The sequence below is a fragment of the Oscarella lobularis genome, chromosome 5 (genome assembly GCF_947507565.1).
Source record: "Oscarella lobularis chromosome 5, ooOscLobu1.1, whole genome shotgun sequence".
Lineage (NCBI taxonomy): Eukaryota > Metazoa > Porifera > Homoscleromorpha > Homosclerophorida > Oscarellidae > Oscarella > Oscarella lobularis.
The window spans coordinates 3,564,046-3,590,080 of NC_089179.1; the positions used below are offsets into that span (position 1 = coordinate 3,564,046).

General features: G+C 43.4%; 14 protein-coding genes across 20 annotated transcripts; 8 read left to right on the forward strand and 6 right to left on the reverse strand.

The window, feature by feature from the left end:
- Positions 1–163: 163 nt before the first annotated feature.
- Positions 164–2,085, forward strand: LOC136187219 (uncharacterized). Its single transcript, XM_065974774.1, has 9 exons — positions 164–222; positions 275–406; positions 455–549; positions 619–764; positions 814–992; positions 1,043–1,129; positions 1,174–1,521; positions 1,572–1,809; positions 1,858–2,085. The coding sequence occupies exons 1-9, from the start codon at positions 204–206 to the stop codon at positions 2,000–2,002; spliced, it is 1,389 nt and encodes a 462-aa protein (XP_065830846.1). The 5' UTR covers positions 164–203; the 3' UTR covers positions 2,003–2,085.
- On the reverse strand, positions 2,025–3,545 carry LOC136187226 (uncharacterized). The gene is made up of 8 exons (XM_065974781.1): positions 3,250–3,545; positions 3,049–3,192; positions 2,959–2,995; positions 2,802–2,898; positions 2,518–2,722; positions 2,401–2,465; positions 2,279–2,347; positions 2,025–2,219 (listed from the first exon to the last, which is right to left on the reverse strand). The coding sequence occupies exons 1-8, from the start codon at positions 3,533–3,535 to the stop codon at positions 2,178–2,180; spliced, it is 945 nt and encodes a 314-aa protein (XP_065830853.1). The 5' UTR covers positions 3,536–3,545; the 3' UTR covers positions 2,025–2,177.
- A 201-nt stretch (positions 3,546–3,746) lies between these two features.
- Positions 3,747–5,920, forward strand: LOC136187222 (septin-2-like). The gene is made up of 11 exons (XM_065974778.1): positions 3,747–3,912; positions 4,086–4,172; positions 4,230–4,353; positions 4,577–4,711; positions 4,770–4,887; positions 4,941–5,021; positions 5,069–5,165; positions 5,217–5,361; positions 5,416–5,485; positions 5,557–5,630; positions 5,686–5,920. The coding sequence occupies exons 1-10, from the start codon at positions 3,813–3,815 to the stop codon at positions 5,623–5,625; spliced, it is 1,026 nt and encodes a 341-aa protein (XP_065830850.1). The 5' UTR covers positions 3,747–3,812; the 3' UTR covers positions 5,626–5,630; positions 5,686–5,920.
- Positions 5,815–8,845, forward strand: LOC136187217 (glucokinase regulatory protein-like). The gene is made up of 18 exons (XM_065974772.1): positions 5,815–5,964; positions 6,012–6,143; positions 6,190–6,216; positions 6,280–6,318; positions 6,414–6,549; positions 6,598–6,644; positions 6,688–6,756; positions 6,813–6,978; positions 7,026–7,185; positions 7,239–7,349; positions 7,406–7,506; positions 7,557–7,695; positions 7,749–7,888; positions 7,945–8,078; positions 8,136–8,246; positions 8,298–8,351; positions 8,405–8,511; positions 8,587–8,845. The coding sequence occupies exons 1-18, from the start codon at positions 5,815–5,817 to the stop codon at positions 8,591–8,593; spliced, it is 1,830 nt and encodes a 609-aa protein (XP_065830844.1). The 3' UTR covers positions 8,594–8,845.
- LOC136187231 (ubiquitin-conjugating enzyme E2 L3-like) lies at positions 8,620–9,720 on the reverse strand. Its single transcript, XM_065974788.1, has 4 exons — positions 9,607–9,720; positions 9,344–9,439; positions 9,082–9,268; positions 8,620–9,024 (listed from the first exon to the last, which is right to left on the reverse strand). The coding sequence occupies exons 1-4, from the start codon at positions 9,631–9,633 to the stop codon at positions 8,873–8,875; spliced, it is 462 nt and encodes a 153-aa protein (XP_065830860.1). The 5' UTR covers positions 9,634–9,720; the 3' UTR covers positions 8,620–8,872.
- LOC136187228 (eukaryotic translation initiation factor 4H-like) lies at positions 9,677–10,999 on the reverse strand. 2 transcript variants are annotated; one of them, XM_065974785.1, is made up of 8 exons: positions 10,914–10,999; positions 10,742–10,859; positions 10,640–10,688; positions 10,524–10,588; positions 10,397–10,475; positions 10,208–10,342; positions 10,025–10,153; positions 9,677–9,953 (listed from the first exon to the last, which is right to left on the reverse strand). In XM_065974785.1, exons 1-8 carry the CDS (start codon positions 10,934–10,936, stop codon positions 9,799–9,801), a joined length of 753 nt encoding a protein of 250 aa, XP_065830857.1. In that variant the 5' UTR covers positions 10,937–10,999; the 3' UTR covers positions 9,677–9,798. The 2 variants fall into 2 exon arrangements, with proteins under 2 accessions (XP_065830857.1, XP_065830855.1); XM_065974783.1 differs by having other exon boundaries at positions 10,208–10,351.
- Positions 11,000–11,040: 41 nt separating this feature from the next.
- LOC136187220 (WD repeat-containing protein 5-like) lies at positions 11,041–12,233 on the reverse strand. Its single transcript, XM_065974775.1, has one exon. The coding sequence runs from the start codon at positions 12,224–12,226 to the stop codon at positions 11,051–11,053; it is 1,176 nt and encodes a 391-aa protein (XP_065830847.1). The 5' UTR covers positions 12,227–12,233; the 3' UTR covers positions 11,041–11,050.
- On the forward strand, positions 12,232–15,329 carry LOC136187216 (replication protein A 70 kDa DNA-binding subunit-like). The gene is made up of 22 exons (XM_065974771.1): positions 12,232–12,317; positions 12,372–12,419; positions 12,472–12,527; positions 12,580–12,614; positions 12,665–12,770; positions 12,822–12,937; positions 12,990–13,046; positions 13,100–13,163; positions 13,214–13,418; positions 13,464–13,532; positions 13,586–13,690; positions 13,743–13,833; positions 13,888–13,955; positions 14,009–14,077; positions 14,123–14,192; positions 14,249–14,386; positions 14,440–14,507; positions 14,559–14,621; positions 14,677–14,790; positions 14,843–14,950; positions 15,002–15,088; positions 15,147–15,329. The coding sequence occupies exons 1-22, from the start codon at positions 12,285–12,287 to the stop codon at positions 15,249–15,251; spliced, it is 1,875 nt and encodes a 624-aa protein (XP_065830843.1). The 5' UTR covers positions 12,232–12,284; the 3' UTR covers positions 15,252–15,329.
- A 58-nt stretch (positions 15,330–15,387) lies between these two features.
- On the forward strand, positions 15,388–17,085 carry LOC136187469 (serine/threonine-protein kinase Sgk2-like). Its single transcript, XM_065975069.1, has 10 exons — positions 15,388–15,576; positions 15,672–15,790; positions 15,844–15,877; positions 15,934–16,008; positions 16,053–16,150; positions 16,202–16,311; positions 16,359–16,465; positions 16,518–16,625; positions 16,675–16,896; positions 16,948–17,085. The coding sequence occupies exons 1-10, from the start codon at positions 15,388–15,390 to the stop codon at positions 17,083–17,085; spliced, it is 1,200 nt and encodes a 399-aa protein (XP_065831141.1).
- Positions 17,086–17,139: 54 nt separating this feature from the next.
- Positions 17,140–18,489, forward strand: LOC136187221 (carbohydrate sulfotransferase 14-like). The gene is made up of 2 exons (XM_065974777.1): positions 17,140–17,388; positions 17,633–18,489. The coding sequence occupies exons 1-2, from the start codon at positions 17,170–17,172 to the stop codon at positions 18,464–18,466; spliced, it is 1,053 nt and encodes a 350-aa protein (XP_065830849.1). The 5' UTR covers positions 17,140–17,169; the 3' UTR covers positions 18,467–18,489.
- Positions 18,490–18,499: 10 nt separating this feature from the next.
- LOC136187223 (carbohydrate sulfotransferase 14-like) lies at positions 18,500–19,654 on the forward strand. The gene is made up of 2 exons (XM_065974779.1): positions 18,500–18,770; positions 18,839–19,654. Exons 1-2 carry the CDS (start codon positions 18,567–18,569, stop codon positions 19,628–19,630), a joined length of 996 nt encoding a protein of 331 aa, XP_065830851.1. The 5' UTR covers positions 18,500–18,566; the 3' UTR covers positions 19,631–19,654.
- Positions 19,569–21,103, reverse strand: LOC136187224 (carbonic anhydrase-like). The gene is made up of 7 exons (XM_065974780.1): positions 20,954–21,103; positions 20,820–20,891; positions 20,387–20,766; positions 20,243–20,335; positions 20,134–20,194; positions 19,926–20,080; positions 19,569–19,870 (listed from the first exon to the last, which is right to left on the reverse strand). Exons 1-7 carry the CDS (start codon positions 21,021–21,023, stop codon positions 19,754–19,756), a joined length of 948 nt encoding a protein of 315 aa, XP_065830852.1. The 5' UTR covers positions 21,024–21,103; the 3' UTR covers positions 19,569–19,753.
- LOC136187213 (DNA repair and recombination protein RAD54-like) lies at positions 19,785–26,035 on the forward strand (the record flags this gene model as incomplete). Of its 6 annotated transcripts, none has more annotated exon segments than XM_065974767.1 (28): positions 19,785–21,457; positions 21,515–21,592; positions 21,650–22,058; positions 22,117–22,214; positions 22,268–22,367; positions 22,417–22,477; positions 22,526–22,670; positions 22,725–22,744; positions 22,797–22,846; positions 22,893–22,970; positions 23,019–23,066; positions 23,117–23,132; positions 23,191–23,243; positions 23,772–23,865; positions 23,924–24,048; positions 24,107–24,188; positions 24,236–24,304; positions 24,359–24,465; positions 24,530–24,569; positions 24,622–24,654; positions 24,702–24,854; positions 24,902–25,071; positions 25,126–25,190; positions 25,247–25,325; positions 25,395–25,550; positions 25,600–25,623; positions 25,674–25,837; positions 25,885–26,035. In XM_065974767.1, coding segments are annotated over 25 exon segments (2,181 nt in total), but the record flags the coding sequence as incomplete, so codon positions are not given.
- Positions 21,219–22,076, reverse strand: LOC136187230 (intraflagellar transport protein 22 homolog). The gene is made up of 5 exons (XM_065974787.1): positions 22,000–22,076; positions 21,868–21,947; positions 21,634–21,816; positions 21,494–21,585; positions 21,219–21,441 (listed from the first exon to the last, which is right to left on the reverse strand). The coding sequence occupies exons 1-5, from the start codon at positions 22,039–22,041 to the stop codon at positions 21,290–21,292; spliced, it is 549 nt and encodes a 182-aa protein (XP_065830859.1). The 5' UTR covers positions 22,042–22,076; the 3' UTR covers positions 21,219–21,289.

Genomic DNA, 26,035 nt, shown 5'->3' on the forward strand with positions numbered 1-26,035 from the left:
GAGGAGTTTTTGCTGGGGCTGCTGCTCCGCTGCGTCTCCGAGCGATTCTGTCTGCGTTTGCGCGAGACTAGTAGGTGTTTGACACGCGTCAGATGTCTCGCGAAAAGGAGTACGGCCCATCCACGTGCTGCAAATATGCAAGGCAACGTGCACGTGATCAACATTCCCGGACAGGATCAAGTACACAAAACGTTTTCCACGCAATGGGCCAAAAGCATAGCCGTATGACAACAATTTCGGTGCGTTTCACCACAGTGACTCGATTTCGGCATAGACGAAAGCCATCATCATCATCGCCATCAAGAAGAAGGCGCAGCGCAGAAAATCGTCGAAGCTACGGTGAAACCAAGCGACGTCATGCTCTGCTTCGCTTCGTCCGATAGCGAGATGGCTAGCTACGTAGCAGGCGAGCGCTCGCAGAAGCGAAAACGCAGAAATAATCGACATCGTTTAGACAAACTCGACGCTCGAGGTCTAACAGTGTGGAAAGAGCACTCGGCGGACAAGGCTCCACCAGGCGTGTCCGGAAAAGCCTTGATGCAAACAAAGGCATGTGTCCTATATGTTCCCTCCCCTCCCCGGGGAGGGGGCCCCCCTTCACTATTCTCTCTCTCTTAGGCATTTGTCTTTGTTGTGAGTGAAGAATCGGCGTGCAGTAGCTATTGCGAGGACGTCGTCTCCTTTGCCTATATTTCGAATAAGCCTATCGTGGCTGCTGCTGTCAATGAAGAGGACACTATTCAAGCTTTTCTCAATGCTGGCTTGTAAGTATACAGGAGTTAAGAATTTTCGAGAGGTGATTTCTATTTTTAGACGTCTCACGCTCGCCGAACTGCCCTGGGTCTATTTTGACGACTCGTCGCGAAAGAAGCAGCGAGCGGATGAACTCATTAAAATAGTGAGTGACGTCACGGAGAAAGCGAAAGAGACGACAAGCGACAGTCGCGTTGAAATCGGACGAAGTTCATACCAATCAACAATACGAAGACACGGTATAAATAATTAATTAATAATTAATTAATTAATTATGTATATATGATAGACTTATTTACGACGCAAGCTCAGAAATCGAAAGCTGCCATAGAAACGTCGACGATTCTAGAAGCATCAGAAAAGGGAAAACAGATGGGTAAATACATATATAATAATTACATAATATATGAGATTTTTTAGCTCTTGATGAGGCTGGGAAGTTGATGACGTTCTGGGAACGATCGTTTGGTGACGTCGATTGCGTTCCCTGGTTCAAATTTCAACAGTCATTTCTGAACGAGTATCAATCGAGACTTCAGCGTCTTCTGAGCGACGACAACACCCAATGGCTACTCAAAGTCCTTCAGAATGAGATATTCGACGGCGAAGATCAAGCGACAAAGGAAAAATTCATGGCGTTTCGCGGCGATTCGAAAGAGAAGCACGTGTTTTGGAAGCGTGCCAGTCAAATGGCGATTGAGAAGTATAACATGCATCAAGTGTTCGATATGGAATCATCAGTTCGTCTTACAGCAGTGGAAAATCTGAGTAAGGAAATCAATAGTTATTTATTTATTTATTTATCTATTTTTTCTCAGGTAAGTTTTCGAGCAATGCCGTCATTGATGCCCTTTTGAAGCTGTTGGATGATTCGGATCCCAATATCCGGGCTGTTGCGGCTATTTCGCTCGCTCGAACCGAAGTTTTCAATGCAAAGATTATCGCCAAGTTGAGAAAATCGCTAAGAGATCCCGATAGACTTGTGAGGGAAAGTGGCTGTCTCGCCTTGGGTCATCTCAAGGCGGAGAAAGCCGTCCCGGACATCGTTTCGCTTTGGTATGCACTACGCTGCCATGACGACATAGTTGAGGTTTATTTTTTTAGGCGAAATGACGCGATTTCTCATGTTCGAGGAGCCGCTGAAGTGGCGCTGACGAATATAGGCGGCGAAGAGGCGGAAAAGGCCATTCACATGACCAAGGTTCTGTCCGATGAAATGAAAGTGCTGGGAAAATCGAGAACATCTTAGAAACGTACGTATGCAAAGAATGGAAACAATGTGTCTTCTTCATTGATTGATTGATTATTAAAAATTCACACAGTCCCCGTTAATTAATTAATTAATTAATTGAGAATACAGCTGTAGAAGTAGAAAGCGAACGATACGTATTTATCTCCTCTGCTAATTGGGTATAGATTATTCGTTATGCTTTATTGACACTTTCCGGGTTGGAGGGAGAATGACGCTACATAAAAAAGACTCTTACGTTTTTATTGAATTAATTAATTAATTAATTAATTTTACTTTCTTTTTCTTTCGATCTTTCTTCTTCTTTTTCTTGTCTTTCTCTCTATCGCCGTCTTCACGTTTGCGCTATACAATTAGTGACGTCAGAGTCAAAACGAATCAATTCCTAGACAATGTACCTTTCTGTGTTTCTTATCCTTATGAGATCCAACGGTCTCGACTCCGTTGTGCGACGATCCCGCACCTAATACTACCCAATCAGCACGCGAAAAAATAAATATTGAAATTTTTCTCACTTGTCGTCTGTGCGAAATTGGGTGCGGGAAATTTTGACGATCCGGCCCCGCCCCCGCCGCCGTCGGAAAATGGCAACGGTTCGACGGAATTGATTTCCTTCTTGTTTTCCTCTTTGGGCTCTTGAAGCCGAAACAACTTGTGATGCTTTTTTCGCTTCTTCTTTTTCGGTTTCTCGTGAAACGCCGTTCGAAATTGCTCCGGGATCTGCGCAGGAAAAAAAAAGAGAGCCTAGTCAGTCAAAAAGCCGGCCGGCCGGGCGGACGGCGCGCGCCAGTCAGAGAACCTGTCCGGGACGAAGACGAAAACCGACGAGAGAAGCCGGCGGAAGATTCTCAACCGGTTTCTCGACAACGGGAGGATTGGCGAGAAGCGAACACAGACTACGATAACAAGTAGCAAATAAGAAAAAAAATAAACAAACAAATATAGCACAGCACCACCTATAGCTCGAATTCGCTCCCTGATTATCAATAGCTCCTAAAATAGAGACGAGAGTGAGAAAAAAACGTAGCATAGACTACTCTACTGACCGGGTATTGTGGGTAGAAACGAGACGAGAGATCGTTTGAGCTGTTTTCCTTGCGGAGTCAATAGCTGATGCACACGCTGCGTAAACGCGCGCACGTCTTGGTACGAAATAGCGCCAGAGCCGACCACGCCCCCTCCGCCTTTGACTACAGTGCGAGAAGAACGTTCTCTCGTTTCGACCCATCGCCCCTCCTTATTCTTACGTCGACGAGAGAATAGATAGAAAGCGTCGTCATTACCGTCGTCATCGTCGTCATCGTCATCGTCATCGTCGTCGTCGTCGTCGTCTTCGTCTTCGTCGTCTTTTTGATGCGCGACGAGCGGCGACGTCGCGATTTCGTCGCCGCGATCCTCTTCTGTGCGATCTGCGACTGTCGGGTGCGCTTCTTGCACCGTTCGAAGGTCTTCCAGAGCTTTGGCGTTCGTCGGCGCGGCGAACGGCGTCGAAACGGCGCTCGCGTCGTCGGCATCGACTTCCTGATGAGACATACTTCGATCCGGGGACTGGGGATTTGCCCTTTGCACGCACACATTGTGTCCACCCCCCCCGGATTCCATTCCGCATGTTTTCTTTCGTGCTATAGCAAGCTAGGCTGACGTAGTTACGTCTAGAATCAAAAAATAATATGCTTCCTTTATTTCGTTTTGATTAATTTTTTGAAGAGTACTGTACGGGTTTTCTTATTATGTTATCCGGGGTATTGTCGCCTTTCTTTTCCAAGACTTTTTTCCCACGCCTCCGCGCCTCCGCGATCGCATTCTTCGAATGGACACCGACACGGGCTACGTCGGCTTTGCGAACCTCCCGAGCCAAGTTCATCGCAAAGCGGTGAAGAAAGGCTTCGAATTCACGCTTATGGTCGTCGGTAAGAAGAAGAAATCGCAAAAAGTCGTCGATACGCATCGAAATCGAAGAGATTCCGAGCGTAATTTGCCCTATACACTACGTTCGAGCTCTTCGTTTGCAAAGAATGCACGCCGGAACCGCAGAAATGCGACAAAAGACTTTCTCATTCCTTTCGCTCTCTTTTTCGTGCAGGCGAATCGGGTTTGGGAAAATCGACTCTAGTAAACAGCCTCTTTCTGACCGATCTCTACGCCGATCGCGTATTCCCTTCCTCAGCCGGTAAAATAAATAAATAAATTAATAAAAATTACGAAAAAATCAATGTTGCTTTTTTAGATCGTATTAAACAGACCGTTCAACTCGAAACGTCGACGGTTGATATCGAAGAGAAGGGCGTTCGACTTCGATTGACAGTCGTCGATACGCCGGGCTTCGGAGACGCGGTCGACAATCGAGATTGGTAAGAATTAAATTAATTGATTTTTAGTGATTTTTAGAAGTGCGTACATTTAGAATTAATGAAGTAATTCTTATTGATTTTTTGAAGTACATAATTTTTATTGATTTTTTTGAAGTGCGTACATTTAGAATTAATTAAGTAATTCTTATTGATTTTTTGAAGTAATTTTTATTGATTTTTTGAAGTGCGTACATTTAGAATTAATTATGTATTTTTTTCTTAGTTGGAAGCCTATTATCAAGTATATCAATATGCAATATGAAGCGTATTTGCGTGATGAACAGGCGTTGAATCGACGTCACATTGTCGATAATCGCGTTCATTGTTGCCTCTACTTCATTTCTCCCACTGGACACGGGTATGGAATTGTAATAATATATAGGGGTGGACTCTCTTGGATGATGTCTTCTCTTTAGGCTGAAGCCTCTTGATATTGAACTCATGAAGCAGCTTCATGATAAAGTCAATATTATACCTGTGATTGCGAAAGCTGATACTTTGACTCCAATCGAGTGCAAGAAATTGAAACGCAGAGTGCGTATAATTAATTAATTAATTAATTATTTAAAATTGGATTTTTCGTTTAGATTATGGCTGAAATTGAGGAGAACAAAATACACATATACACGGGTGAAATGGATGACGACGACACAGCTGGCGATCTCAAAGTAATATATATATAATTAATATTTATTAAAAAATATTTTGGATTTAGGATAGTATGCCGTTTGGAGTCGTGGGGAGTAACACTCTATTAGAAGTGGGAGGAAAGAAGATTCGAGGGCGTTTGTATCCGTGGGGAGTCGTTGAAGGTATGAGCTCACTCTTGGGATCAATCTCTCTTTTTTCATTTCTCTCTCTAGTTGAGAATGGGGATCATTGCGATTTTACGATGCTGAGAAACATGCTCATTCGAACGCACATGCAGGATTTGAAGGAAGTCACGCAGGACGTTCACTATGAGAGTTTTCGCTTGCAGAAACTCAAAGGCGGAAGTCCGGTTGTCAGGTAAAGATCATTTTTTAGGAGGCGATTTTACCTATTTTTTTGATATCTTATTAGAACTCCTAAGGCAGAGATAGTTACTGATGGCGGTGATGCTGACAGAAAATTGGCCGAAAAGGAAGCGGAAGTACAACACAATAAATAAATAAATAAACAAAGGAATAAGTCATCTTTATTTTTTTTCCTGTGTCTCTGTAGTTGCAAAAGATGCGTGAAATGATGGCTAAAATGCAGGCTCAGATGCAGCAGCAGCAGCAGAGCGTCTGACATGGGTACGCCCATTCTTTCGTATAATACAATGTCATATTTTAATTAACTCTCCTTTAGCTCATTTAGAAGAATTAAATTGGAATGTGTGCGAACAGACTAAACCAACCACGAAACTAATGTTAGTAGTAGGGGCTCTCTCTCTCACATTGCATGCTGCATGAGATTTTTTTCATTCTGTTGTGACGTATGTGTGTGCGTGGATGTGCGTGTACGTGCGTATATGTGTGTGTGACGCTTTTTTCTCTCTCTCTTTCTTTGTACCCCATGGCAAAGACGTTGCGCATCAGCGAGATGTCGAACGAAGCGACGCGCGGCATCGACGCTGCAAAACCAGCGGTATCTCTTCACGACGAATAGGGAATAGCCTCGCGATTTCTCTATAGGAAATGCTCGCAATGCTGCACGAATCCGACGAGCAGATGTTTAGCGGATGGCAGGGCAATGCGTGCGTCTACTCGGACGTGCATTTGCGCACGATCGAACGGCTAGCGGAGAGAGCTTCGTCGATGCTGGAGGTAGGAATACGAGCAAAACTACTGTTTTTAGAGTCTCTTTCTCCAGGAAAACATGCACAAAGGAGCAAATAATGTAAGAATATCGCGCGCGCCGTGACTGCGTGCAAAGACTACGCGTTTCTTCTTCTTTTCTAAGGCTTTTGTTTTCAGTGGGTGTGGGACAAGTGGACGAGTGGTAAATGGGAGGGCAAATGAAATTTTAGCGGCACCTACAAACCCCGCCCTGTGTCACGTGATGTGATTTGATTATCTCTCCTCCCTTACATGTAGGGCTGGCTTTGCTGTCGAGCGTTTAATCAAGTGCTCGAAGAGTGGAATATTCGTCCGTGCTTTCATTATCTTATAGCGGGAGGCGATCAGGCGTTGATTGTTAGTAAAGAAATGCCAGAAGACGATCCCATTCAAGGTTTAGATTAATGACAAATTATTATTAATTGATATGCGCCTTTTATAGGCTCAAAAGAGTTGGAGAAAACTGTGCAGGATTTTGATACGACTCTAGTCAGTGAAAAGAAAATTTATGAATTTAATTAATTTTGTGTAGTTTTTTGGAATTACTTGCGGTCTTTCTGCTCCCTACGTCGCTGGTCAAATTGACTATGCCTTGAATAAGGTTCTTTGTTTGTTTGGCAATGGGAATCACGTGCTCTGAAAATCAATATGATTTAGGAAAATATTATTCCTGTTTTAGTCGGCTTTAATCCTGTCAGTCTGGCTAGAGATAGTTTCATTGAGAAATGGCCCGTGAAAAACTGCAAGGACGTATTCCTGAATCTACAAGCGTCAGAAAAAGGATTTATACTAAATCCTATTGTAGGACCAGAATCAATAACAGGTAAATAATAATAATCATTATTATAGCTACTTAATGTATTCTAATAGGATCGACAAGAATGAAAGGAGGAAGCATGACTAAGATTCTACTCGACGTCATATTCTTAGCCGCACTCAACAAGACATTGACGTCACATAAGATGGTCAGTCGAAAAACAATTATTAATTTAGTGGATCTCAATCACCGAGCAGCTATGGAAGTCTATAGGTAAAAGGGCTGCTTTAGAAGTGAAGTCGAGTTTTTTGAATTTTGTATTCTAGGGCGTCAGTTGTGACTCAACTTTCGTCTGTGATAGAAATCGCCGGCGAATGTCTGCGAGAGCCCAATGGTCATCTCTACTATGTTGGATCTGGAGAATTTGCACTGACAGGGCACGTAAAGTCTTTAGAGGAGGAGGAGGGGGCAGATAAGAGAGTTCTTAGTGTAGACTTGTTGATGGATCAGAAATGGTTGATACGTATGGAGCTGGTTTAGATGAAATTCGTGGTTTTGTAGATGGAGGTTGGGCCGTTTGTAGGAATAAGGAAGGTATCACTATAGTGAGTGCTATATGGAAATGAACTAGTCATTTGGCTTAGGAGATCTAAGTGACGCTGGAGGATTATTCAGAATATCAATTGATGATTTTGTAACTGACGTCGTTCCTACTTTGTCCAAGAATGATCTGGTGATTTGGCTCGAGTTTAGCTGTCTCCTCCCGGCAGCGTTTCTACGAATGTCAGTCAATTTTTTATATTCAATATATATTGAGAATGCAGATTTTGAACTAGGCTAAGTGACTCGCCAGCCCAACTTGCTAGATTGTCATTGTCCAAGAACAAACTAAGTGAAAACGGAGATTTGAATTTTCGATCTGAAGCTTCTTTACTTCCGGCAACGTGGGGAGCAGAAAAAGAAGCCTTTCATTTGAGTAGGAGAAGTCTAACTATGATTATTTATTTTATTATTATTATTGGATGGGTGCAGCTTCTCTTGCTGAGCACCAGGCAACGCAGCTCACAATGAAACTTGCTGTCAATGCCATATCCACTTGTGCCAATGTCCTCAAGGGTAGAGTATACGGAAACGCCATGATCAACTTGACAGTGGCCAATGATAAGGTAACTCCCTTATATTAATTAATTAATTAATTAATTAAGCTCGACGTTCTTTTTTAGTTATTCTACAGGTCAATTGAAATAGTATCTCAGCTGAGCAGTGCGCCGCGGGAATTGTCTCGTGTTGCTCTTCTGACAGCAATTTATGATACAGATACCGTCACGGAAGAGGTAAGCAAAGTGAAATATTCTCCTCTACCTGACTTTTCATTTTCTTGTCAGATAGCAACAAAACCGGTTTCTGAACACATACAAAAGGCAACGTCTGTGCAAATGGTACTAGAATTAAGCCCCCCCCCAATGCCTAGTACTCAATTTTCTGACCACAGGTGGTTCCCAAAGCAATATTATTAGCGTCTGGGAAAGCGACGACCATCAACCAAGCGACTTCGATGCTCCAATCAACAGCAAGCATTCGTCTTCTGATGACGTCACGGTACGATTATAATTAATTTATTATTTAATTAATTAAGTAAGTCTTCTCTCTCCCTCCCAACAATCTTTTTTCTAGAGTTTAATTAAGAGTGTGGGAAGAGAGAATATATGCAAGAGCGCTTATTTAATATTTTTAACGAAGTCACACGCCCAGAACACGCTAACACACACCAGAAACGCTAAATGGCACCTTGCACCAGCAGCAGGACGCCACAAGAAACAACAGAGAAAAAAAAACAAAAAGAAGAAGAAAAAAAAAACCACTGACTATACACACTATAGTGTCCAAATTTTACCCCCAATACACAAGAAGCACAACGGCACACGTGACAGTCTACGAAATTTCACAACGAACGTTCCATCTAAGTCGGCCTCTTTTCGGCGTGTTTCTTCGTATATTCCCTAGCCTGCGTCAGAAATTGCTTCTTATTTTTCGAATATAATTCGGCCAAGTCGCCTCGTAGAGGATGCTCCGGTTCGGGATCGTGAACGAGAGCAAGTAGAGCTTGAAGAACTGAAAGAAACGAGATCACGTGACTAAAATCAATAACTATTTTAATCATTAATTAACCTTGATCCGTTTTCGTTGCCGGTTTCCAATTTTCGGCGCTGATAATTGGCAAGCAAACCTGACCCTTTTCGTCGATATTCGGATGATAGATTTTCGTTTTGAACGTTATTTTGGGCGGTTTGAAAGGATATTCGGCGGGGAAAACGATTTCGATTTTAAACGCGCCGTCACTATAGGGATCGTTCGTCTAAAATGAAAAAAATGAAAATAATATTTTTTGAAATTTTTCCCTCCCGTGGAACGATCGAAAATATTTTTTTACCGGCAAAAGTAGAAGATTCCAACTAAGAATGTTCGTTTCGTCGACTTGTATGTCAGAAACCATGGGAGAGGCGCGAGCGCGCAAATCGGCCAGTTCCTAAGGGGATTCGACGATAAACGCGCGCGCTAGGGTAACCAAAACGATTTGCGACAGTCGTTTTGGAGACGTCGCCGATTCAGGAAGTGAAGGGGGCCCCCCTCTTTCGATCGCGACAAGGAGAGCGAGTCGCGCCATGGATATGAAGCGATTCGGAGCAAGGTTACCTTTTGAAGTCGCCTCGTTGCTGCCATGCTTCGTCAGAAAAGTCGAGACGGGTCACGTTGTTCGGGAACGTACGGGAACACCGCGCGATGATAGCGTGCGCGTGCGCTCAAAGACGTAAAATAACAGATCGCGCCTCCTCCGTTTCGCGGTAAGACTTGGAGTATCGGTCTCGCGGGTGGTGAGTTCTATCATCAGTTTTTCGTTTCGCCGTCGCCGCCGCCAGATTCCTCACGTGGTCTACCTTTGCCGAAAATACTGGAATGCGATGACGTCACTGCAGGTGCATTCAGCGGCTCGGCAACGGTGCGCGGTTTCAATTTAAGCCGAGGCCTCCCAGCGGCCTCCTCTTCAAAAAAAAAGAAAAAGAAAAAAGTTTATTAATTAAAAGTGGGTATAGGTATATTTGTGACGTCACACCTGCCGTCAATTCTCTCGGTTCTTCAAAACGCTCGCCGCCGCCGCCGCCACCGCCGTCGCTAATAGCGCCACCGCCTCTTGGACGACCTCCACCAACACCTCGACGTCCAGATGACCCAAATCCTCCTCCTTCACACAAAGGATCAATAATAATAATAGAGATCAATTACTACTGTACTGTACCTCTCTCCTCTTGATCTCTATGATCTCTATGATCATAATCCTGATCTCGATCACGTCTGAAACCGCCGCCACCTCGTCCGCCTCGTCCGCCACGATCTCCACCTCGATCTCCACCTCCTCCTCCTCTTCCCCCACCTACATTATCTATTATTATTATTAATTAAATAAGTGATTCTTTTTTTTTTTCACCTCGACCTCTTCCACCTCCTTCACGTCTGTCTCGTCTCTGTTCGGCTACGTCAACCCGGATGTTTCTGTCACCATATTGCTAAATATATATGTAATTAATTAATTAATTAATTAATTATTGACGTACGGCTCCATCGAAGCCAAGCGCTTCTTTTAATGCGTCGAGAGTCTCGAATTCGACGTAGCAGAATCCTGTCACATTGTCGTTATTTGGGGACCCCTTTCCCCCCGCCCCCGCACTACCTTTGAATTTGTCCGTTTCGCGATCGTGTACGAGACGAACGCTTTTTACCTTTTTTTTCGAAGAGATATTAGTTTTGGGAGTCCGGGTGCTCGTCGATCTACCTCGATGCCGGCGAAAATGTGCGTGAGATCGCCTTGAACGCACGAATAGGGCAGATTTCCCACGTAGGCAGTGAAAGGGGGTTCGCTTGGCATTTCGCGTCGACCTCCTCGGCCAGATCTGCGTTCAAATCGCGATTGCTTGCGATAGGGTGGTGCACTTTCGCTGCGGCACCTTTCTCTCCCGTAACCAGTCATGATTGCGGAGTGATTTGCTTCTTTTTTTGCTGCAAAAGGCTTGGGGCCCCTTGTACGCACGCTAGAATCGAAGCGTCCCGGATGTTTACGCCGTTTGTGTCTTGAACAATTTAATTAATCAAAGAGATACTGTAGATAGCATTTTAGATGTTCGCTTATTGGGAGTCGACCTATGTTTGATTCGTCAACTAGAGATCGTAGAATCAACCTGCACTTATTCTTGAGTGACGTCACTCTCTTAGCAAGTTGCCAAACTCGTACTTTCGAGTCCGTATAGGCAACAGCGAGATATCTTTCCGACTCAGTAATCGACATACTATGTACGGCATGATGAAAAGCGTCGTCGTCCAACTTGAGACTGCGAATCGTCTCTCCACTATAGGGATCGAGTAAGAGGACTTGAAAGGCGTCGCCTCCAGCAGCGAGAATATTTCCTTTTTTGGAAAGTAGACAATATTTGACTGGGAAACCGGTTTCGTGCACTCTCGCACACTTTGAATTTCCCGCGACGTCGACATTCCATATTCTCACCGTTCCATCCTTTGATCCGGAAACGAGGACTTGGTGGGCGTGTCTTTGACCGAACTCGCAGTGATAGACGTCGGAATCGTGTCCGGTTAGAGTCGACTTGAGAACGAGTGTCTGCGAGTCTATTAGATAGATCTCGGAAGTCGACGAAGCGGCGGCGAGGAGAGATTCGTCGCGAGACAAGGAGCACGACCACAATCCTGAACCGTGAGTCTCCGAACGTCGTTTCTTATAGTATTGACATATGTCAATAGAGGATATCAGTTTGCCTTTGTCTGCTTTCCATAGGATCACTTGACCGTCCCAGGAGGCTGATATGAGAAGATTGCTTTGCGCTCCGTACTCGAGCGAACGGATTGTATTTCCGAAATCGATTTCGTGAGACGGTTTGAATTTTTTGAGTTTTTTTAACGGTTTTTTAGCGTCGATCGTTCCCACGGTAACTCGATTGTTGCCAAAGTGACATGCAATCGACTTTCCATCAGGTGAAAATGTCGCCGAGCAATAGCCGTCTTCTCCGACAATTTCAGCAAGTCGAGTAGTAGTCGGTGAAGTGCCGAGATTCCATAAGGTGACTTTCCCGTACGTTGTCGTCAAAAGGAGGCGATCGTCGACTGGTGAAAATTTGCACGTCCACACTTCATCATCGTCGTTGTGATTGAGAGTTAGAACGCACGAGTACGGCAACCCAGGCGGAAGTGAGAGTTCGCCAGCACTGCTTTGAGGCTCCGCCTTAGGGGCGTTTCTCTTGAAGAGAGGCATTGTTATCCGGGGCGTTCGCACCTCGTGATCACTTACAGTTTAGGCGCTAAGCGAAAAGATGTCCGACTCTCTTTCGCGCGGAGCTATCCAGGCGAGCCGATCGACTCATCCACGTCAGTTTCCGTCAATCGCTTCTCATTTCCAGGCCGTAGTTCAAGGCAGAACGCCGCAGAATCCCATTCTGCAGATCCTCGTAAGAAATTCGCGCGCTTACGCAACTCGACGAAGTCACGATTCTCTCCTAGAACATGAAAAAGATTCAATCGCCGCAAGGAAGCGCCGCTCCAGCGGATCGCTACAGGTCTGCGATCCGCCATCTTGAAAAAAATGACGACATCGTTTTTTTCCTCTAGATTGATCGTTTCGGATGGCGAATCGACGCTAAACGGTAAGAAAAAACGCCGAATCGACGCATTTTGAATGATCGCGACGACGTAGCAATGATGGCCACGCAACTAAATCCTCTCATTATGAATAACGAAATCGAAAGATACGCTATTCTTTGTCTCACAAAATACGTATCAAACGAAGTGAACGGTCGAAAGTAAACCTCCAAAAAAATAAAATAAAATAAAATAATTAATTAATTAATTAGGATTATTATTATTCTTGGTGTGGATGTCATTCGAAAAGGATCGGATGTGAATCGAGCTCTTGGTAGTCCAGTTATAAGTGGTGCCCCCGCCCCCGCAGCGGCGCCAGTGGAACCACGTGGGTGACGTCATAACACTAATACAATAAATAATTTTTTATTATTTATTAGAGTCGAGTCGATCCGTTGAAACGCCGCCTAAGAAACCAGCTACTTCTTCATTTACAGGTGAGATCTTATATAGAGAGATACATACATACATACATAATGTACATACATAGGTTCAACAACAAGTGTCTTTTCTGAGAAGAAGACAAGTGGAATGGGAAAAGGATTCCATAACAAGTAAATTTTATCAATATTGATTTTTTTCTTATGTTTTTCTTTGTGTGTAGACCAACTATGATGACGTCAGCAGCCGCGTCTTCTCGTTCTCCCAAATCGGATCAACCGCCGCGAATTTTTCCAATTAAGAGTCTGAATCCGTATCAATCGCGATGGACAATTCGAGCGAGAGTCGCCAATAAGACGCCTATGAAAACGTGGAGCAATTCGCGTGGCGACGGACAACTCTTTTCCATCGATCTCGTCGACGAATCAGTCAGTAAAAATTAAATAAGTAAATAAATTAAATAATTCTCTCAGGATGAAATTCGAGGAACCGCTTTCAATGATCAAGCTCGAAAATTTTTTGACGTCATTGAAAAGGGGAAAGTGTGTAGCTGATTAATTCCTACATAGTTAGCAGAGTCAATATCCTTTTTAAGATGTACTATATATCTCGGTGTCAATTGCGTCCAGCCAATAAGAAATACACGTCTATTAAGAACGATTATGAGCTCTACTTTTCTCAAGACACAACTGTTGAACTTGTATGTATCTCTATGTAGGGTTCTTATAGATTATATATTTTTATTTATTTAGTGTTCTGATTTTGTTGGGAATGTTCCCGAAATTCTCTATGATTTTGTCGCGATTAAGAAAATCGAGGATGTGCCCAAAGACAGCATGATTGGTTAATTAATTAATTAATTAATATGAAAGTGCACATAATATTTTTTTGAAAAAGATGTTCTTGGGATTTTGACGTCAGTTGGCGAATCGGTTCAAATTACAGCTCGATCGAGCGGACGCCAGGTATCCATGGAAACAAAAATCAGATTTCTCTCTCTATATATATTTTTCTCAAGGTGACAAAACGAGATTTGGTTTTGACGGACAAAACGGGAGCCGTAACAACGACCCTATGGGGCGAAGACGTAAGCAAAGAAAAATATATTTATTATTATATATTATGTTTTTAGGCTGTTTCATTTGACGGGGAAAGTGGATCAGCTGTTGCCATCAAAGGAGCAAGAGTATCCGATTTTGGCGGTGAGAATGTCTATAGACCACGTGACAAAATCAATACTATTTTTGTTAATAAAAAGGACGTTGTTTGTCTGTTAACTCTGCTGGATCAATGAATTTAAACTCTGACGTCCCGGATGCAACGTCACTGAAGGAATGGTATAAACTGGAGGGTCACGCTGCTTTAGCAAAGTCAATATCCGGGGGTCTGCAAGAACGTGAGAGATATTAACACTCTCTCTGGGGGCGGGGGAATCATAGTCTTTATTAGTTCGTCCAGCTGAGTTCAAACTTCTGTCGCAGATCAAGGGCGACGGACTGGGTCACATGACCGATAAAGTAAGCGCAAATCACATTCTTTTCCCAATTAACTCACGTTTTTTATTTCAGCCTGACTACTTTTCCGCTAGAGCAATGGTTGTCTTTTTCAAGAAAGACAATTGTCTATATAAGGTACATATATGCACTTAGGTAGTAGTGTGAATTGTTGTATTCTTCCTTCCTATAGGCGTGTCCTCTCCCTGATCAAAATTTCAAGGTCGTTGAAGCGGGGGAGGGCGTGTATCGATGCGAGAAGCTCGATAAGACGTTTGACTCGTTTAAATGGCGTTTTATATTACAGGCAAGTAATCATATAAAAAGGGGATATTCATTTATTTATTTTTTGGGTTTAGCTTCACATTGCTGATTTCAGTGGGGAACAATGGATTTCCTGCTTTAATGAATCCGGTGAGGCTTTGCTTGGAATGTCGTCTGAAGACCTTGGAAATTTGAAAGAAACCGTACGTATACTCCTCATAGATTTATATGTTTTAATTAATTGGTTTCTTAAGAATGAGACAGCGTTTGATGAAGCGTTCAGTGACGCGACTTTCAAGCTCTACAACTTCCGTCTTCGTATCAAAATGGAAACATATAATGTAATTAATTATTATTGAATTATTTTTTTAAACGCACACACGAATCTCTTATTTTTAGGATGAGCAGCGTCTCAAGTGCACGTGCCTTGGTCTTTCCAAACTGAATTTTCGAGAGGAGGCCTCAACATTGATGGACCGAATTAAACAATTGGAAGTTGCCTAACTTTTATTGCTGACTCTCTCTCATGACACGAACTTCGTTTTACTCTGCAACTCTTGTTGATTTATTTGCTCGCGTCGACGTCATAGAATGTCCCGTATGCCGTTATAACGCTTCTCCTCGATCTCGCGGCGTATCGATGCGGCGAACGTGCTGCTGGTGCTGGTCTTACGATGTCAGCGGCGAAGAGCACACTCAAAAGCTGATGGGCGATTCGTCGTTTGATGCGGGCGATTACAAACCCCCTAGAACGAAACTTGCGGCGAACGTTCCCCAATTCGAAGACTTTCGCCTGCGCAAAATGGTCGGAAAGGGAAGTTTTGGAAAGGTTAGCACTCTGCACCGTGCATTATTGTTACACGCATGCATGAAGAGCTAATAGGAGCCATGATTAATTAATTAAATACTTAATGTTTTGCGAAGGTCTTTCAAGCTGAGCACGTTGCACCTAAGAGCGTTGTAGCGATAAAAGTCATACTCAAGTCGAGCGTGAAAACGAAAAGGGAAGAAGCTAGAATATTAGCAGAAGCTCAAATCCTACGGTATATGTGATCTGGAATAGAATTGATTATGTATGGTACTAGGTTCTTTTCAGGAGAATTGATCATCCCTTTTGTGTTTCGCTCCTAGTAAGGAAACTAAGAGTAGAGAATTATTAATTATTTAATTACTGATGCTGTCTTAGTCCTCTTTTCAGTCAGATGAGCATCTCTTTTACGTATTTCCATTTCTCAACGGTGGAATGTTATTTTATCATTTGGTCAGCCACTCAGACTTGTGATATTAATTGACATTGGTTTTTAGAAACGGGAGATGAAGTTTTCCGAAAATCAGTCTCGCTTTTACATAGGAGAAATAATTCTTGCGACCGAATATCTCCATTCACTTGGCATCATATTCAGGTATAAATTATTATCATCGTCTCCACTATCACTAAACAACTGAATCTCTAGAGATCTTAAACCAGAAAACGTTCTTCTCAGCTCTCTCGGTCACGTGTGCCTAACCGATTTCGGATCGGCTAAAGACCTCGAAGGAAGTGATCAGACAAGCACGTTCTGTGGTAATTATTTAAATAAATAAATAAATAAATAAAAAGAAAGTGCGCAGGAACTCCCAGTTACATCGCACCCGAAATCATTCGAGGTGAACAGTATGGATTATCTGTTGATTGGTGGACATGCGGCGTATTTTTATATGAAATGTTAACAGGACAGGTAGAAATCAATATTAGACTCACTCTTTCAGGGGTTCATGGTTTGACTTTAGGCTCCTTTTCAAGCGAGAGATCGCGTTCAGTTGTATAAGAAAGTTCTCAGAAGTTCCATAACATTTCCAATGTATCTATCTTCCAACGCAGTTCGTCTTATCAGTCAAGTTAGTAAATCTCCCTTATAGGGTAAAATTATAATTATTTCCTACGTAGCTACTGAACAAAACTCCGAATCAGAGACTCGGTCACGTGTATCGCAGTCGCACTGAAACGGCGACGGAAATTAAATCGCACGCATTTTTCTCCCAAAGGGACGAGAAAGAAGAAGAAGAAGAAGATCAAGATGATGAAGGTCGACCTTCATTCATCTATAACACGTGGACTTGGGAGGAATTAGAAGCCTTGTCCGTCGCTCCACCTTTCGTTCCAATGATTGTATGTTGGGGAAATTTACATCATAATAATTTAATCTATTTTTGGGGACAGAAATCCGGTTTTGACGTAAGCAATTTTGATTGGAGCATCACGTCGGGTCCGTGCACTCTTCCTCGCTCAGAGGACGCCGTCAGTAGAATGTCTCTTTTTAACCGAAAACTCGACGACTTTGACTGGACTCGCAATTAAGTTCTCTCTCTCTCTTTTTATAAACGTTTTTGTACTTAATTCGATTTGGCATATTCTTTCCCGTATGTCCACTGTGCCGCTTTCATGATTCGACATTGTCGATTTCGGACGATTCTCTGTCTAATGCTCGTAGCGCTGACGGGGATGTTTTGGATGAGCCGACGAGTTTTGTCACCTAAAGATGACGTCACGGCCGCTTACGCTACGGAAGACACTAGAACTATCAAGGAAAGAATCGGCGTCATTGAGAAGCAAACGTTACAACCGGAAAGATTGTCTGCTTCTGAGAGAGCTTCTATAGAGGTAAAAAATTCTCTTTGTTCGCGCTAACGTCGCTTCCGGGTGCATGACCGCGCTAATTTCCCACAGGCCAGCTCTCTGCATGGCTTCGTATACTTTTTTACTGACGAAAGGCACGGTTTGCATGTCTCGATCGCAGTTTCTAGGAGGCGCGGGACCCCGGCCGAGCCTGGACCTTTCCCTTATACTCCCGGAACTGAATTAATAAACAAGTTCGAGAGGAAGCTAGCGTACGTACGTGTTTTAGAAATCTCAAGTGGCTCGACATGCAACTCTAAAACGCCTTTGTCCGTTTGCACTCAGCCGGCGGCGGCACGGTCGCCGCCGATCCGGCCGGTTTCGCGGTTCGCCGCTTGCCGCGCTGAGTTTCAAAGAGCGCTACAGACTGCTACAGCACATCATCGTTGACGATAAACACAAGTTGCTCTACTGCTACGTTCCCAAGGCGGCGTGCGCCAATTGGAAGAAAGTCATTCAGGTCATCGAAGGTCGCTATCCGACTTTCGAATCGATTAAAACGACCAATCACAGCAATCTGAATTTTCTCATTAATTATTCGAGATTCGAGATCGAGCGTCGTCTGCGAACGTATTATCGCTTTACGTTCGTTCGTCATCCGCTTACACGACTCGTTTCGGCCTATCGAAATAAATTAGTCGAAGAGAACAGGTCATATCGGGATCGCTTCGGAAAGGCAATTGCTCAAAAATATCGAAGAAATTCCACTACGAGTGGCGATGACGTCACTTTTGCAGAATTTATTCGTTATTTGCTCAGCACGCCTGTTTTGGATATGAATGAGCATTGGCAACCGTTTAGTCTTCTATGTCAGCCTTGTATCGTTTCCTACAATTTTATTGGAGTTTACGAGTCTTTGGAAGATGAGGCTAACTACGTCTTAGAGAGGAGTGGTACGAGCGCTCGATGGCCTCCCCAACAGGCGTTCTATAAACCGATGGCAGATGAGGAAGTGAAGAAGTTGTACAAAAGTCTCGATTCGAATATGATAAAAAGTCTCGTGCAAAAGTATCACTTGGATTTTTCTCTTTTCGGGTATGATCCTGAAGAATTTTTGTCTTGATTGGAAACGACAGCAGAATTTGGAATGTATTTTTCAGCGAATAGGCTCCCGGATATATTACTCGCAAGCGCTGGCTGAAGCTCGATCCGCGCGCGCGCGCATGGCAATCACAAGGGTGATCACGGCACGACGACTTCTGATTCTGATCGCTTGTTCAGCTATCCTACTAGTCGCGACGAAGTGGATCTCTTCACCGAAAATATCACGCGAAGATTCGCCGCTGAAAAAGACGACAGAGATCGTGACGAACGCCAAATCGAGCGACACAAAAGAACTAACATCGGATAAGAAGGCGACAATCGAAGTAAGGAGGCGTAGGTGCGCGTGCATGGGGGGGGCCCCCCCTAAAAAAGCGAAACGCTTTCCTCGTAGAAATCGCAGTCAGTTCGACATGCAACGCTAAAAGACGCGTGCCCAAAAGCAGAGCAATCGCTCGCCTCCCTCGGTCCCGACGAAAAAAAGACGTTACTACGTCACCTAATAGTCGATGAGAAACATAAGATTCTCTACTGTTACGTACCCAAAGCGGCGTGCGCTAATTGGAAAAAAGTCATCCAAGTAATGGAGGGTCGATATCCGAGTTTCGAATCGATAAAAAAAACGAATCATACGAATTTGAATTTTCTCGTCGATTATTCCCCCGACGAGATTAGTCGTCGTTTGAGCTCGTATTATCGCTTTACGTTCGTTCGTCATCCGCTCGCGCGTCTCGTTTCCGCCTATCGAAACAAAATGCTCGAAATCAAAGATTATCAATTGCACTACGGACGAAAAATTATTCAAAAATATCGAAAGAATTTCGATCCGGAAACGAAAGGCGATGACGTCACATTTACGGAATTCGTTCGTTTTTTACTCGATTCGCCCGTTGCGAAGATGAACGAACATTGGCAACCGTTTGATCGTCTCTGTCAACCCTGCGTCATTTCCTATGATTTTATTGGCGATTATGAGTCGTTGGAAGACGAGGCTAATTACGTTTTGGAGAAGAGTGGTACGAGCGTTCGTTGGCCTCCACGACAGGGATTCTATAAGCCAACGAAAGACGATGAGGTAAAGAAGTTCTATGGGAGCGTCGAGATGGCGCTTGTCAAACGTCTCGTGGAGAAATATCAGTTGGATTTCACTCTCTTTGGCTACGATCCTAACCGCTATTTATCATGAATATTATGTATGTACGTACGTGTATGTATAGGCACCCCAACGCCAATTTGATATAGGTAAGAATGCACTTAGAAAGACCAGAGAGAGACAGAGACAGAGACACACAAGTAGACGTGTTTCACACTAAGAGCAGTTTCCAAAATAGAGACGAGCTCTTCGTTTGAATTTCGGCTGCGTTGGACGATAGTTGTTGTGAATAGGCTCGTCGTTTTCGCCGTAAATTCGACGAAAAGCCCACATCTAAAAAGGCAATCAGTGCTATTAATTAATTACTTAATTATTCATTATTACATACTTGAGTTGTTGACATGTCGATGGGGTGTTGCATGACGATCCAGCGCACGCTTTCGGAGCAGGGCGGCGTTGTCAATGATCCCTCGTACGTGTAATAGTTTCGAACGGTTGGCAGGAGATTGTTGAGAAACAATGTCTTGATTGTTTGCTTCATGCCTGTCGTAATCAATTATTTAAATGAGATTTTTAGAATGAAAACAGCGGCGTACCTTTGCTATGTAGATTATGAAATTTGATTTCGTTTAATTCTGGGTTATCGCAACAGCCCACCTTGAGAGTGATGATTAGTGCGCGACCGCTCGCTTATACTAATATTACCTTGAAGAACACTCCAATGACGGCAAGTCCGTCTGAGTGATCAATTGCGTTTGAAAGATTATCATATTTCGTATTGTAGTGAACAAAGTGCAACTAGGAAGAAGGGACGGTTTAGGCTCTATACTATAGAACTTTATTACGTACCTCTGCCGGATAGGCCTTTCCATCGACCGTGTGTTCGGACCCGCGCCAGTCCTCCGACCCCCAGTGCACGTGAAAGGAATGCAATTGAAAGACGTCCGCACGGAGGACTCCTCCTGTAATTGTTGCCTCGACGTTCTCCCTTAGCGCGTAGAGTACCGTATGCCCGTTGTTTTCGGCGTAACCGTCGCGCACTCGACCGCCGAATTCGTTGACGTAGGCGCCGCCGAATGTGATAGGGCGACATTTGCGTGTTGATTGTTGCGCGGTCATGTAGGGAATATTGTTGAGTGCCCCCTTGTCGAGATCTGTGATGTCGATTGGCGATTGGCGATGACCTTCGCCGCACGCGGGAAACTGAGACCCCCAATCCGACTCCTTTCCTGTTAGTGTATGGGGGGAAAAAGTCAAGAAGCTACGAGAAGGGTCTTTGTACCTTCAGTATGAGTCGCGTATGCCCATACTTTGGCCTTAGAAGAAGAAGGCGCAGGCGTTGAACCCTCAGACACTGTATAAGGTTACGTTAAGGATGTGGTACTGGCAGCCAACCGCCTCGGTTTACGGCTCTACCTGACGCTGCGTCAGTGAAGACAATTGCCATAGTGATAGCGAGTAAGAAGAGCATGACGAGCGTCGACATCTCTCTCGTCTAGGATAAGGCTTTGTGACGGTTCTTCGGTCGCTACGTGGGGTCTTATAAGGTGGTGACTTTGCTTAACAACAATAGAGCGGATGCGGATGCAGATGATGACAACGTGGGGGGAGAGGGGATGGCTTATTGTTCACTGTAAACTGGAAGTGGAACTGTCTCTAATGACAACCGCAACAACCGGGGTTCCCTATGTACATTTATTTAATTGAATGTTCCCATGTACATACATATGTACTAGGCCTAAGTGGCGAGGACTAATTGTTGACTATGCTCAGTTCTTCGCGATCTCGCTTCGCCGCCACTTCGCCTAAGACGTTTCCAACGAAGTCAATGAATCGCGTTCTCAGGTCATCGGGATTCTTGTCAAAATCGGCTATGCATTGCATAACGTTTTTGAACGGAACTCCTAATAGAAACAAAAGGTAGGATAAGAGGAAGAGGTCCTGTTGTGAACAAACCGGATGCAAAGTCGTCTCCAGAAGACTTTTGACGATTAGACACAACGAACAATTGAGACTCTTTTAATCCATGTCTCATAAATTGTTCATGCCTATCACGTATTAATTAAATTAATTACTTAATTAATCTCTATATGTACCATATTTTAATTTCAGATTTTTCATGTTGGGTTCCTATGATGATGAGTGCCCCGTGAGCGCCTTTCCATAATGCCGGCCAACAGGACTCGTATTGCCTATTTCCACTGCAATCCCATAGTTCAATATCAACGCTTGTTGATCCAGATGAAGGAGGACACGTTTGATTTCTAATTTCCAATATTCTAAAAATCATTTCTATAGTTTGACGCTGTTTTCATATTTTTTATGAGTACCTGACTCCTTTCGTGGGACGATAATTTCCAACCGATTCAGCGTCGTCGGAGAGGAAGTTCGAAACGTACGTTTTTCCGCTCTACGAGCAACGAATATGAACCGGACAAAGACACACGACTCGCAGAGGTCACTTTTTGCGGTCCAATCACGAGAAGTTTAAGTCGAACGCTCATGTTTACTCGACTCCTTGGTGCTGTAGCAGCGTTGATATCCCTACAAGACATCCCGGATAAACTTCGAGCGCTCAGATGAGAAAAAGGCGATTAGTCGACGATTCCGACAGCGAGAACGATGGCGAAGGTTTCGAAGAGTCAACGACGCCGATCAAGAAGGCGAAACGATGCTCGTAAGACCGCGAAGAGGCGTAGCGCCTCGACGCGAAACGCCATCTTTTATTAGATCAGAGATTATCAATGGTCGTCGTCCTCTCGGCTCTTTGAGTCTGACTCTCGGAATGCGTTGGGCGAGACAGCCGCGAAAAGAAGCCGAATTGGGACACGTGAGAAATTCCAAAACGACAAAAATTATTGATTTTATATATTTGACAGGAGGAACGAATAAAACAGATTTTATCGAGACCATTCAAAGTACCTCTCTCAAATTATGGAGGTAACATTAATAAATAAATTTATTAATTAATTAATTTAATTAATTTAGAATCGTCATTTGGTTGTCGTGGTCTTGGAATGAGACGACAATGTAGCGCGGTGCGACGAGCACTCCACGATCCCTTTGCTGATAATGCTCTCGTTCTTTACTCGCCACCCGATCAGTCGGCACACGAGAAAATGACGGCGAAAAAGTACGCCATATTTTAATCTTTATTGATTAAATGAGATTTTTTGTGCACGTGTAGGGACGAGCTGAAAGTTCACGGTATTGGAAATTCAATAACTAATTAATTATTAATGATTTGATTTTAATTAAGTGGTTGTTGATCCGGTTTTGTCAGCTGTTCTACGGCCTCATCAGAGAGAGGTAGCTAAATAATTGAAACTCGCGAGGTTGAGGGTTTTTTTTGCAGGGAGTGAAATTTCTGTATGACTGCGTCACGGGGTCGAAGATAGAAGAGAGCTACGGTTGCATAATGGCTGATGAAATGGTAGAAATATTGATTTATTAATTTTGAGATTGCGATTCGCTTTGTTAGGGATTGGGAAAGACGCTTCAATGTATCACGTTGCTATGGACTTTGCTGGTTAGTAACTAACATGTAATGGTCTTCTTAGCAATGTTTTCTCTCTGTAGAAACAAGCTCCTGACGGTCATTAGTATTATTGCCTCTCTATCTATCTATAATGGTTAGTATCTTGTATTTTCAGGTGGTCCTACTATTACGAAAGCAGTCATTGTCTCACCATCAAGTCTAGTCAAGGTAGGACTAGTAAATCACGGAAGCAGGGAATAGGCACAGAGTCTAAATATAATATACAGTATACTGCCCCACGGACTCCATTTGCCCCCCCCCCCCCCCCCCCCCCCCCCCGAGTATATATACGTTCAATGACAGCTGTTGATGGCTTGGACCCATAATCATCACAACCCCGTTGAGTCAGAGCCATGCTAAGGAGCCATCCTATGGTATTAGGCGACAGCATGTGTATTATAGACCCATGCTAAGGAATTTCAGTAAGGGCCTGACCTATGACGGCATTTTATTAATTAAACTACTTGACTCGGATCATCATGACAGCAGTAGCAATATTTAGTACAACGGCCTTCTTCGTACATGTTTAGGCTCTGAGCCTGTTGTCCATGATTTAGGCACAGAGTCTAAATCACTTATTAGTGTGTGTGTAGTTGACTTTCATAGACAGCGTATTGTAGTAAGTGATGTCTCCAATTATGCGCCTTCTGATCTTTGTGGAGGTTTCTTTTCAATTGACGTTTTTTTTCTCATTAGAATTGGCACAAGGAGATTAGCAAGTGGTTGGGTTCGCGAATGAACGCTCTTGCAATGGACGGCGGAAAAAAAGACGACGTCGACAGACTTTTAGGTACGAGCCCCTCTTTTAATTAATTAAGAGAGAAAGACACTCTACGAGACTCTCTTAGAACAATTTATTGGACAATGTGGTCGTCGAATTACTCAGCCTGTACTCATTATATCTTATGAGACGTTTCGTATACATTCTTCGGTTCTTCACAAAGGATCTGTTGGTCTAGTCATATGTGACGAAGTAAGATCAGAAGGGTTTTTCTCTTTGAAGCGTTGACACTCTTTTGTGTTTCTTCTAGGGTCATCGTCTCAAGAATTCCGATAATCTAACTTATCAGGCTTTAAATAAATTAAACGCAAAACGAAGAATTATTATAAGCGGTACATTTATGTCAATTTTGAAAATTATCGTTACGTCGATTTTTTAGGTACTCCTGTTCAAAATGATTTACTCGAATATTTTAGCTTGATACATTTTGTCAATGAAGGCATATTAGGTGATTTAGCAAGAAGAAAAATCTCGCGTGTCTCCTCACGTGTCTTTTTCGCAGGAACGAGTCAGCAATTTAAAAGAAATTTTGAGACTCCAATAATGCGCGGTCGCGACGCGGACGCTAGCAATGCCGACCAGAAGAAAGGCAACGAAAAATTAGCCGAGGTCAGTAGTAGATCACTTTCGTAAATAGTTAAATCATATAGTCTTTCCCTTTGCGATGGCGCAGTTAGAAAAACTCGTCAGTTCGTGCATCATTAGACGCACAGGTCAGCTTAGATGGGAGGCCAGTGTTGTTGCATTTAGACGCGTTTCTTTTAGCTTCTATTTTATCCAAGTATCTGCCTGTTAAAGGTGTGTGCTTTGCCTCTTGTCTAGTTTTCGTTACGCTGCGATTTTAGTTGAGCAGGTTGTCTGCTGTTCTCTCGTTCCTCTTCAATTGGCTCTTTATCGACATTTTACCAATTCGAAAGAAGCGAAAAAGGCGTTGGATGGGAACAAGCTCAGCGCTTCTTCACTCTCAGCTATTACGCTCTTGAAAAAATTGACAAATCGTACTAGATGAGTTAAACTTTTTTTTCGTGTCAAATGTCTTTCTTAGATCCGGCTCTGATCTACGAGAAGGCGCAATTGGGGGAAGAGGGATTTCGTGGAGCTTTAGATCTTTTCCCGGCCAATTTCGATCCTCGACTTTGTCAACCGGAATTCTCGGGGAAAATGCAAGTCCTCGATTACATTCTCGCCATAACGAAAACGAGTACGAACGACAAAGTAAGAGAGCGCAACGGGGGGTACATAGACGCGGACTTTTATTAATGAATTGAGGTGGTACTCATATCAAATTACACACAAACGTTAGACTTGTTTGAAAAACTGTGCAGAGCGCGAAGGCGAGTCATTTGCTACTTCTCTCGCCAAATATCAGTGATTCTTACTTAACTTGTAGGTATCTCTACGTTCGTCTTGACGGCTCTATGTCCATAAAACGTCGTCAGAAAGTCGTCGACAGATTCAACGATCCAAAAGTTCTAGAGCCCAAATAATAATAATAATAATAATAATAATAATAGTTTATTCTATGTGTGTTGTTTTAGTCGCCTGACTTTGTGTTTATGCTGAGTAGCAAGGCAGGCGGTTGTGGTCTCAATTTAATCGGAGCCAATCGTCTCGTCATGTTTGATCCCGATTGGAATCCAGCGAATGACGACCAAGCAATGGCACGCGTGTGGAGAGACGGACAGAGAAAACAGGTAAGAAACAGAACGATGATTAAATAATTAAATAATCACTTTATTCTAGTGTTTTATTTATCGTCTGCTTTCGGTGAGCGTAGAATCACTTTTAATTAATCACTTTTTTTATGTATCTTTTAGACTGGTACAATTGAAGAGAAGATATTTCAACGGCAGGCACATAAGAAAGCTTTAAGCAGCTGCGTTGTCGATTGCGAGCAGGACGTCGAGAGACTTTTCTCCGTAGGAGAACTACGTAATCTCTTCGCATTGGACGAGAAAACGAAGAGCGATACCCACGACAGGTAGAAAATAAAACAAAAAAAAATAGATAAATAGTATTTCTTTTTAGACTCAAATGCAGACGTTGCGTGAATAACGTGCAGACGCGTGGTCCGCCGCCGAATAGCGATTGTAGCAGCGACGTATCGAATTGGAATCATTGCGTTGATCGTAAGGGTCTCGTCGATTCCGTTCTCAAGACGGCGATGGACGGAAAAACG